This window comes from Impatiens glandulifera, unplaced genomic scaffold (genome assembly GCF_907164915.1).
Source record: "Impatiens glandulifera unplaced genomic scaffold, dImpGla2.1, whole genome shotgun sequence".
Lineage (NCBI taxonomy): Eukaryota > Viridiplantae > Streptophyta > Magnoliopsida > Ericales > Balsaminaceae > Impatiens > Impatiens glandulifera.
The window spans coordinates 555,645-567,232 of record NW_025919138.1 but is presented as its reverse complement, the minus strand read 5'-3'; the positions used below and the strand labels follow the sequence as shown (position 1 = coordinate 567,232).

Genomic DNA, 11,588 nt, shown 5'->3' with positions numbered 1-11,588 from the left:
ATGGAGGATTCTTCTCCATCTAATGAAACCCTTCACTTAGTTTTTGTTCCCATGTTGGCCCCAGGCCATTTCATACCCATGATAGACATGGCTAAGCTAATGGCTAACCATGGCGGCATAACCGCCACCGTCTTCATCACTCCGGTTATCGCAGCCAGATACGGCCAAACCATTAACCAATTGTCGGAATCCATTTCCATCTGTTTCATTCAAGTACCTTTTCCATCGAAGGAGAACGGCCTGCCGGAAAACTGCGAAACCGCCGATAAACTCTCAAAGGGACAATGGATCAACTTTTTTCAAGCTCTCGATGAATGGCAAACATCAGTTGAGCATGTCGTGGAACAGATGAAGCCCTTTCCTACTTGCATGATAACCGACAGATTCATTCCTAAAATTGCAGTAGCCGCGAAGAGATTAGACATCAGGAGAGTCATCTTCGATGGAATGGGTTGTTTATCTGTAATATTGATTCATCAAACTGAAGTTTCCGGAATTCTTGAGAGCGATGTGGAATTAGAACAACCTTTTATCGTGCCAGGTATACCGGATAGAATTGTGATAACAAAACAACAGTTACCAGTTTTTGTATATTCGAATTCACCTGGAATGAAGGAATATAAAGAGAAGTTAAAAGAAGCAAATCGCGATGCGTACGGGATTATAATCAACAGTTTCGATGAGTTAGAACTGGATTACATCCACGAATTACAAAAATTGCATCAAAACAGAGCATGGTGCGTTGGACCATTGTGCATGTCAAATAACAAGTCGGAGATGGCGAGTAGAGGGGACAAAGCATCAATTGACAAGAACCAATGTCTGAAATGGCTCGATGGTCATGAATCAGGGTCAGTAATCTATGTATGTTTAGGGAGTCTGAGTAAAATGACGCTAACTCAGATGTTAGAACTTGGTCTGGCATTGGAGGCATCGAACCGTCCTTTCATTTGGGTAATTCGAGAAACAGATGGGAAGGAGGAGATTGAGAAATGGTTGTCAGATTATGAGTACGAGGATAGGATATGTGGTAGAGGAATTCTAGTACGAGGATGGGCTCCCCAGGTACTAATTCTGTCTCATGAATCTGTTGGTGGATTCTTGACACATTGCGGTTGGAATTCGACAATCGAAGGGATAAGTTTTGGAGTTCCGATGATAACTTGGCCTCTTTTTAGTGAACAATTTTTCAATGAGAAGTTGGTCGTGCAGATTTTAGGAATTGGAGTTGGAGTTGGAGCTAAAATGTCTATTTTTGAATCCGACGAGCAAAAAGAGACGCTAGATTATGTTTTGGTGAGAAGGGAGGCGATATTAGACGCTATTGAGAAGGTGATGTGCGGCGATGATGACGGCGAGGAGAGGAGGAAACGAGCAAGAAAGTTGGGAGAGGCGGCGAAGAAAGCGACGGAAGAGGGTGGATCGTCTTATCATAATATCAATGATTTTCTTCAAGATATAGTTAAGCCACAATAAAACTATGCATAAAAACAAAACTAAATTATTTTTAAAATTTTATGTTTATTTTACAATAATATGAAGTTTAAATAAATTTTATTTGAGTAATTGACAATGCGATGTAATTAATGAATCATTATTTTTAAAGAAATTTATAAATATTTACCTATATATTATTTTTGAATGTTTTTGATATTTGTAAGGTCCATTTAAAAATACATTTTTGAAGTTAATATGAATTTAGACTAAAAAATATAAATTTATACTACTTTTAAATATTTGGTTGAGACATTGATTTAGATGAGATAATGTTTATTTTTTAAATTGAAGTTCTTAATATTTTTTTTATCAAATATATATAAACCATATATTTTGTACGTGTTTTATTTGAAGTTTTGAATAGTGATATGATGCGATCGAGGAATGTAAAAAAATCATGTGGATATTATTAACTTTTTGGATAAAGTTTTTATCATTGTGTTTTGTTGAAAAAATTATGGGAGTTTAGGTTTCATTAAAAAAATTTTGTTTATGATGTAGTGCGATTAACGACACGATTATAACTAATGATATGTGAAAGCATAATATACTTATCTTAGTTATTTGATGTGCTTAACGACCCCAACCTCTCCTTCAGTGACTTTGAAACAACATCTATAAGGAGACAAAACTCCGTCTTCATCAGCTTTTTCTTCCCATACGTCTCCACCGGATCGGTAAGGTCGAAAAATAGGATTTGCATCTGAGCAATATCTTCAACGAGAATCTCATCAAATGCGGTGAGACCTTCCGCTGGAAGCCCAAGCACCTGGACAAATAACTTCTTGGAGATGGAGATCTCCGCATCCTTTACTGTGGCTTGAATGGTTTCGCCCACCACTTTTGTTGTTCGGAAGAACTCACGAACCTCCTGTTCGTGTAGGATGAAAGGACCTCCCAAGAACTTTCTGAGGCCAAATGCCTCTAGGTTTCGGAGCATGGACGCCATCTCCGGAAACCCCGCGGCATATACTAACTCGAAATCAATTTGCAAAGTCTTTTGAACAAAAGAAGTCATCTTAATCGAATATAGATTAGAAGAAGACGAAAATAGATTCTATAGAGAGGAAAGAGAACATAAATGTGGTTTAGGGTTTAAGGTTTAGAGAAGAAAGGGAGTATGAAACGTTTCCTGTATGCAAGGCTCCCTTTAAATAGTTTTGAAACGATACCGATTTAAAAAATTATTATTAGCAAAACCGTCATTTAAATGAAAGGACATGATTAATTAAAAATCATCATTTACGAGGTAAAAGACATCATTATAAATAACAGGCGTTTGATAAGAAATATTGGGTGTTGGTCCCATCTTAGTGAATGAAAGACACGTGTGTCTTCATGTTATTTGTTAATAATGTGATCGTTCACTTTTTAAAGATAGGAGTGAAACGACATCGTTTTGATAAGATTGACACAGTTGTCCCCCATTTGGCTATAGAGGAGAGGTCTGGTGAGCATTGAGACAACCGACTAGTTGGACTGTTCATATGTTTTCCATTTCAACATAGATAGACGCCTGTTAGGAAGAGCATATGCTCGCGCGGAGCAAGACGTCTAACCAAAGAGCGTCTGCTCGTGCGAAGCAAGACGTCTAACCAAAGAGCGTCTTCTCGCGTAGAGAAAGACGTCTAACCAAAGAGAATATGTTCGCGCAAGACGTCTATTTGGAAAGCGTTTGCTCGCGCAAAGCCTTAGTTGTATTAGCAGGCGTTTACCCAACATACTGACGTCTGACCAAGTTGAAATTTCGGACAACTTAAGCTTAGCTCGTCTGGTGCGCAATGTCATCAGACGTATGCTTTTTCAACGCTATTGGGAACATCCGTTTCAACATGTCTGGCTCATCTACTGTGTTTTAAGTTCCCCTAAATTTATGTATAAAATATTTTTATAAAAAGAATGATAAATTTAGTTTAGAGAAGGGTTCCCCCTAAATTTATACATGAAATTATTTTAAAAGATTAACAATAAATTTAGTTTCAAAAATGAGATCCCCTAAATTTATGCATGAAATTATTTTGGAATGAATGATAAATTTATTAAATCAAAAAGTCCCAAGATATTTTTGAAATAGGAAAACTTAGTCTTTGGAAGTGGCTTTGTGAATATAGGTTCCACTTGAAGGTCTATTGGCACGTATTTCAGTCGAACGTGCTTCTGTGCCACGTGATCCTAGATGAAGTGATGGCAAATGTCGATATGTTCAGTCCGAGAGTGTAACACTGGGTTGGATGTGATTGTTATCGCACTGGTGTTGTCATAAAAAATGGGAGACTCGTCTTCCTAGATACCGTAGTTTCTCAATTAATGTTGAACCCAAAGTAGTTGAGCAAAGAAGTTACATGCGGTAAGGTATTCCGCTTCTACTTTAGACGTGGCGATGGACATCTACTTCTTGCTAAACCAAGAAATCAGACAGTCACCCAGGAACTAACAAGTTCTGCTAGTGCTCTTCCGATCAATTTTGCACCCTGCATAGTCTACATCAGAGTAAATTATTAATTTAAGACTAGAATCTTTCGGATACCACAGTCCAATGCATTGAGTCCCCTTTACATATTTTAAGATGTGCTTGGCAGCTATAAAGTGGAATAGTTTAGGGTTAGCCTGGAATCTCCCGCAAACGCCGACGACGAACAAGGTGTCTGGTCGGCTGGCTGTTAGGTAGAATAGCGAGCCTATGATCCCTCGGTTTGCCGTGATATTGACACTTTGACCATCTTAATCCTTGTCCAGCTTTCTAGATAAGTTCATGGGAGTGGAGGCAGCTGAGCAGCTCTCCATACCAAATTTATTTAGCAATTCCCTCATGTACTTTGCTTGGTTAATGAAAATATCATCTTTAAGTTGACACACTTGAAGGCCTAGGAAGAACGTCATCTCACCCATCACGCTCATCTCGAACTTGTCATGCATGAGCTTAGAAAACTTTTCACTGAGTTTGGGGTTAGTTAACCCAAAAATAATATCATCAACATATATCAGAACAAGTAAAATATGCGAATCTTTAACAAATCTAAACAAAGTTTTATCCACTGTGCCTATTATGAAATCGTGTTCAAATAAAATCTTTGTTAAGGTATCATATCAAGCTTTAGGAGCTTGCTTAAGACAATAAAGTGCTTTGTCTAACTTAAACACATGATTAGGCAACGAATGATCTTTAAAATATGGAGGTTGTTCGACATACACATCTTCATTAAGAATCCCATTTAGAAAGACACTTTTAACGTGCATTTGATAAACTTTGAAATTCTTAAAAGCGGCGTAGACTAGGAATATCCTTATAGCTTCAAGCCTTGCTACAGGGACGAAAGACTCCTTAAACTCAATTCCCTCCTCTTATCTATAGACTTGAGCTACAAGTCTGGCTTTGTTCCTCACAACTAGGCCATCTTTGCTTAATTTGTTTCGAAATACTCATCTAGTTCCAATGACCGATTGATTTTCAGGTCTAGGAATTAGATGCCATACTCTGTTTCGTACAAATTAGTTTAATTGTTCTTGCATTTCATTGATCAAAACGGAATAAAGAAATGCTTCATCTACTTTCTTAGGTTCTAATTGTAAAATAAATGTTGAATTAGTCATCTCATCCATTAGTTGGTGTATTATTCTAATATGAGCATACGGGTTACCAACAATGGATTCAGGCGGGTAGTTCTTGTTCCATCTGAAGTTAGGTCCAAGAAGGTCAGATGTCTGATCAATTGGCCCCGCAACATCCGGACTGTCAACAGCCTGCTGACTTATAGTCTGGACGTTTGGTTGTGCATCAACCGGATCAGCTGGTTGATCAGACGACATGTTTATTATAACCTGAGCTTCATCGTCACTATCAGATTGAAGGATAACATCTTCTAATCTGTTAGCAACTTCGTTGACTTAGTTAGAATTTCTTTCCACAGATTCGTCAAAGACTATGTGTATGGACTCTTTAACAATTTGATTTTGTTCATTAAATACTCTATATGCTTTACTAACTACTGAATATCCTAACATTACACCAGTGTATGCTTTGGCATCAAAAGCATTCAAATGACTCTAGCAATAATTTATGAATAAAACAATTACATCCAAAAATCCTAAAATATGCAACTTTAGTGTTTTTCCATAAAATATTTCATAGGGTGTTTTATTCAGGCGTTTATTGATCATTGATCTATTTTGAGTGTAACACTCTATGTTTATGGCTCTGCCCATAATCTTTGAGAAACACCGAAATCAGCAAGCATGGATCTAGCCACTTCCTTCAATGTTTTGTTTCTCCTTTCAGAAATGTTATTTTGCTGTGGAGTTCTGGCACTAGACAACTCGTGTCTTATAGCAAACTCCTCAATGAATAGTGACAGACGTCTATTAGTATACCAGGCTCCTCAATGAATAGTGACAAACGTCTGTTGGTAAACTCAGTACCTCTATCACTTCTTATTTTAATTATTGTTAAAGCCTTTTTCATTTTGTAGTCTTCTAAGGATATTAATTAGTTGTCCAGCCGTCTGATCCTTAGAGGCTAGAAAAACAACCCAAGTACATCTAGAAAAGTCATCTATTATGACAAGGGTATATCTCATCCCACCTAGACTGGTTACTGGAATTGGACCGAAAAGATCCATGTGCAATAATTTCAGGCACTTGTCAGATTGAATATTACCCTTATTTTTAAAAGTTGATCAGACCTGTTTGCCCATCTGGCAAGCAGAGAAGATCTTATCTTTGGAAAACTTTAACTTGGGTATTCCATTTACCAATTCTTTTGAACATAGATTGTTTATGGTTTTGAAATTGAGATGGTTTAATCTCTTATGACATAACCAGTTTTGATCATTCTTTGCAATCATGCATACTGGTTTAGAAATCTTGTTTTTTCAATTCATCCTATATGAATTTCTATTCTACTACATATCAACAAGGTATTCCCTTGCTTATCTTTAACAAGATATGCATTATTTTGGAAATCAAATGTGTAACTATTGTCACACATTTGACTAATTCTTATTAAGTTATAACAGAGGTACTTCTACCAAAAGTACATAATTAATAGTTAAGTTACCGTGGATAATCTTACCCTTACCCACAGTTTTACCTGTACTATTGTCACCAAAAGTTATCTTTGGCCTTGTGAATTTGACTACATCAGTTAACAACTATTTGTTGTCGGTCATGTGTCTAGAGCATCCATTGTCTAGGTACCAGAACGATTCCTCCAAGAAACTTTCCTATTCAACCTGCAAATAACATTTTACGTCTTTGGTACCCAAAATTAATTGGGTCTGTGATTCATTAGTCCCCTGGGAATCCATATTTGTGTTATCTTTATGTATTTATTACTATGCGTTGTTAATAAGGCATAGGTGTTAGACTTGGCAGATGCCTTATTGCCTGCTAATGACTTTTTAGCTTCATGGGATTGTTTTTGGTAAAACTTCCTTGACTTTCTATCAGATTTTTCTTTGCTAGACCAACTGGTTGTTAACCTCTCAAGCTTCAGCCAACTATTAGTTGGTTTTACATAAGTTGTCACATCTATTGAAGCTAATACATCACAGTTGTGATTAGTTTCTGTATAATCTAAATGTCCCTTGACAAAGCTTATAGTCTTAAGCTCGCCTTTTACTGGGTTCAGCTTGTGAGTGAACTTGTCTAGGCATCCATAGTCAAATCCCAAACCGGATTTGCATCCGGCAGGTCTCTGCTGAGTAATTAACTGTTTGACGGCTTCTCCAGACTTTGTCTAGGAACCAACCATATATGTAAGTCTTTGGTTTTCTAAAGATATATTTTTAATAGTTTCCTAAAGCTTTTCATTCTTATATGAAAACTCTCTCATGTTGTTTACCAAAGATTCTGATTGAGTATCTTGAGATGAGATGATATTATCAGACGTCTGTTTCACCTTTATCTCATCAAAGGCATCTGATAGATTCTTGTACTCCATAACCATGTCATTGAGTGCATTTATGAACTCATCTCTCGAAAACTCTTCGGAAGAGAAATCAAATACATCATTAGTGTCATCCATGAGGCATTGAACTCCTTAATCATCTTCACTTTCAGACGAAGAACATTAGTCTGAGCTGTCAGCCCACTGGCTCTTCCTTTCCTCAACTACTAGGACCTTCTGCTCCTTCTTCTTCTGGTCGAATAGTCTTTTGTCATCTCTGCTTGGATTCCTGCAATCTGATTTGAAGTGTCCTAGTTTATCACAATTAAAGCACTTCAAATTAGACTTAAACTCATTTCTATAATTATAATTGTTTGCATTTGAGCTAGAGTTAGGAGAAGATTAGCTTTTCTTCATAAATCTGCCAAATTTCTTCACAAAAAGTGTCATGGCGTCTTCACTGATCTTCTCATCCGTCTTTGTGATAGCAGTAACAAGTGACTCTTCAGTGGTCACCAAAGCTTTAGTGATGGTTGAGATTGACTACTCCTCTTCGTTCCTCTCATTTAGCTAAAACTCGTAAACTTTTAGATCCGCGAAGAGATCGTGCAGCTCTACTTTGCTCAGATAATTTGACTCCCTCATAGCCAAAGTTTTTATATCCCATTCTCTGGGAAGAACCTTCACCACCTTCATATTAAATTCTCTGTTACTATATGTTTTTCCCAATGTGGATAGCTCGATGATGATGCTGGTGAACCTTTCATCGAATTCCGTCATGATTTCTCCAGACTTCATCTTATACTATCATATTTTTGTGTGGCAACCATGAGTTTGTTCTCTTTGATCTAGTCGTTGCCTTCACATAATTGGGTAAACTTTTCCCAAATCTCTTTAGCGGTGGAACAATATTTGATTTTGTTGAACATATTTTTGTATAACGTTTTGTATAGGATATCCTTAGCAACATTGTCGAGATGGACATTCCTCTTGTCTTCAGCTATCCACTCATTTCTTGGCTTTTCAATCATCTTAGGGACGTCGTCTACTGAAGTTGTGGTTGTTCTGTTCTTTAAGATCTTCATAGGACCGTCAATGATGACATACCACATGTCATCGTTTTAAGAGGCCAGATTAGCTTGCATTCTGATTTTCTAATCATGTTAGTCTTCTTTTGTGAACATAGAGATCTTTTTAAGGATAGAAATATTGATGTTTGTTGCTTAGAGAGTAAAACACCTCGCTTTGATACCACTTGTTAGGATCAGCGTCAATAACAACCGGTGGAGTTTGAGTATTGTTAAATGACTATCAACATCCAATATGGTTTTAACCATGTTAGAGGTTAAGACTAGTTTCTATTCTCGTGACAAATCCTCGCGAGCTCTTGAATAGGATTCAAGTGCGGAATTAATCGCTAGATTTGAAGCGTATTGATGCAAAATGAATAAGACAATAATAAATGGACACAGAGTTGTTTATGGATGTTTGGAGATAAAAACTCCTATGTTACCCCTTCTTCTGTTCCAAGAAGGATACACTAGAAGACTTTAACTTGTATAACCTCTACACAAGCTCGGTTGGAAACTCATGACTTAACAATACCTGTTCTGAACTCCTAGCTCTCACTATATTGAACAGACACCCTCTGTTCAACTTACAACAATTAATATTCTTAACAAATATTACATTAATTTTTCTCTCAGCTTATCTTAATATAAAGTACAAAGTGTATGAATTACAACTGGGATAGTGAGAGAGTGATCTTGATCGTAGATGAACAACGTCAACAGAACTAATGGAAGAACTAAATAGAAGGACCACCAACGTTCTTCTTGATTAAGATCCACTTATATATATGAGTCATAGTCGCTTTGCATTTAATGATGGTGTGTTGAAAAGCTTCGAATGCTGATGTAGCGTATCTCTACTTGAGTGTTATAGACGCACTAGAGTATCGTAGCCCTACTTGAATAGAGTGTGACTATTGAGCTTCTTAAAAGGTTTGTATAATGATACATGGTAGTTAATGCAATGGTCAAATGTAAATATTGACATATGGCATTATTAAGTTTATTATTGTGTGTGCTGATGTGGTAGTCGGTCGTTAGTCGGACGATGAGCAAGAAAGATGAACGGGCGCTGCTTCAGTCTTTTACTGAAGCCTAGACGTCTGCTAGTGTTTCTTTAGACTAGAGCGTATGTTGAAGCATAGACGTCTTCTAGCGCTTCTTCAGACCAGAGCGTCTATTGAAGCCTAGACGTCTGTTAGCGCTTCTTCAGACCAGAGTATCTGTTGAAGCCTAGACGTCTGCTAGCGCTTCTTCAGACCAGAGCGTCTATTGAAGCCTAGACGTCTGCTAGCGCTTCTTTAGACCAGAGCATCTGTTGAAGCCTAGACGTCTGCTAGCGCTTCTTCAGACCAGAGCAATTGTTGAAGCCTAGACGTCTGCTAGCGCTTCTTCAGACCAGAGCGTCTATTGAAGCCTAGATGTCTGCTAGCGCTTCTTTAGACCAGAGCGTCTATTGAAGCTTAGACGTCTGTGAACGCTTCAGTTTGCTGCTGAAGCCTAGACGACTACTAGCGCTTCTTCATACTAAAGCGTCTGTTGAAACCTAGATGTCTGTTAGCGCTTCAGTCTGCTGCTGAATTCTAGACGTCTGCTAGCGCTTCTTTAGACCAGAGCACGTTTGTTAGCGCTTCTTCAGACAAGAGCGTCTGTTGAAGCCTAGACGTCTACTAGCGCTTCAGTCTTCTCCTAAAGCCTAGACGTCTGTTAGTGCTTTAGCTCTACTTTCGTCAGCTTGCAAAACAGTCATCTCATGAGCTGTTTATGCGCACAGAAAAGTACACAAATTAGTTTTATTCACAAATGCATCCTTAAAGCTTTATATGAACACATCAGTAAAATCATGTTGTATTGATTAAACTAGTTCTTATTCACCTAAGTTCATTTCAATCAATTTACACGTTTTCCATTAATTAATTATTTCTTTAATTAATTTATTTATTCTTCTTTTTTTAGTTAATTTATTCTAATCACATAGTTTAATCTTTGATTTTTAGCAGATAAGTTCTTAATTGTTTGTTTTAGCTTCTCATTCTCACCAGAGAACTCATTTATTTTGTTTTTAAAACTTTTGGTTCATTATTTTGAGTTGAAAAACTTGTATTGTCAGATTTGTTTTTCAAATTTATTTCATTAAAAAGATCCGACAATTTCTTGTACTCAATGACCATGTCATTGAGTTCAGTAATTAAATCATTTCTTGTGAATTCATCAGAGGTGAAATCAAATACCTCGTTGTCATCTTCCATGAAGCATTTGACAATTTCTTCCCCACTTTCACTTGTGGAACTCTCATCTCGATCGCTTTCAGTCCATTTTCTCTTGCTTTCCTCAGCCAATAGAGCCTTCCGTTCCTTCTTGTTCCTCCCCTCGAATAAGTTCTTGTCATCCCTTCTAGGTTTTCAATAGTCAGCCTTGAAATGACCTGGTTTGTCACAATTAAAACATCTTAAATTATAATTACTCACTTTTATAATTATTTCTGTTAGAATTAGAGTTAGAATAATTCCTCCTCGTGAATTTCCCAACTTCTTGACAAATAGTGATATTGTGTCGTCGTTGATCTGTTCAGCAGACTTGGCAGTTGTCGAAGTAGGTGGCTCTTCATAAGTCACCAGTTCTTGTGTTGTGATAGAGCTGGACGATCCCTCCTCATTCCTTGAGTTTATCTCAAACTCATAGGCCTTCAGATCGGCGAAGAGATCATACAACTCGATCTTGTTGAGGTCATTGGATTCCCTCATAGCCATTATTTTGATATCCCATTCTCTAGGCAAAGCTCTCATAGCTTTGATAACAACTTCTCTATTTCTATATATCTTTCCCAAGGTCTCACTCGGACACATCCTGATACTGTCGAACTTCTGTGTGGCAACCATCAGCTTGTTTTCTTTTGTTTGGTCTTTGCCTTCACAAAGTTGAGTCATCTTTAGTATCTTCATGGGACCATCTATTTTGACATACCACATATCATCGTCTTGTGCCGCCAGATGTGCTTGCATTCTGATCTTCCAGTCATCATAGTCTTCCTTTAGGAACATTAGAATCTTGTTTAGGTTAGACATGATTCAGATATCTGCAATAGCTTAAGAATCGAAAATATTGCTCTAATATCACTTGTTAGGATTGATGACAAC

At 37.3% G+C, this 11,588-nt stretch overlaps 1 protein-coding gene across 1 annotated transcript; it reads left to right on the top strand.

The window, feature by feature from the left end:
• LOC124917517 (UDP-glycosyltransferase 73C4-like) lies at positions 1 to 1,476 on the top strand. The gene has a single exon (XM_047457928.1). It carries the CDS (start codon positions 1 to 3, stop codon positions 1,474 to 1,476), a length of 1,476 nt encoding a protein of 491 aa, XP_047313884.1.
• Positions 1,477 to 11,588: the final 10,112 nt, after the last annotated feature.

Bases quoted from the DNA above. Each gene is read 5' to 3' on its own strand.
- LOC124917517 (XM_047457928.1), top strand. From the start codon at position 1: ATGGAGGATTCTTCTCCATCTAATGAAACCCTTCACTTAGTTTTTGTT.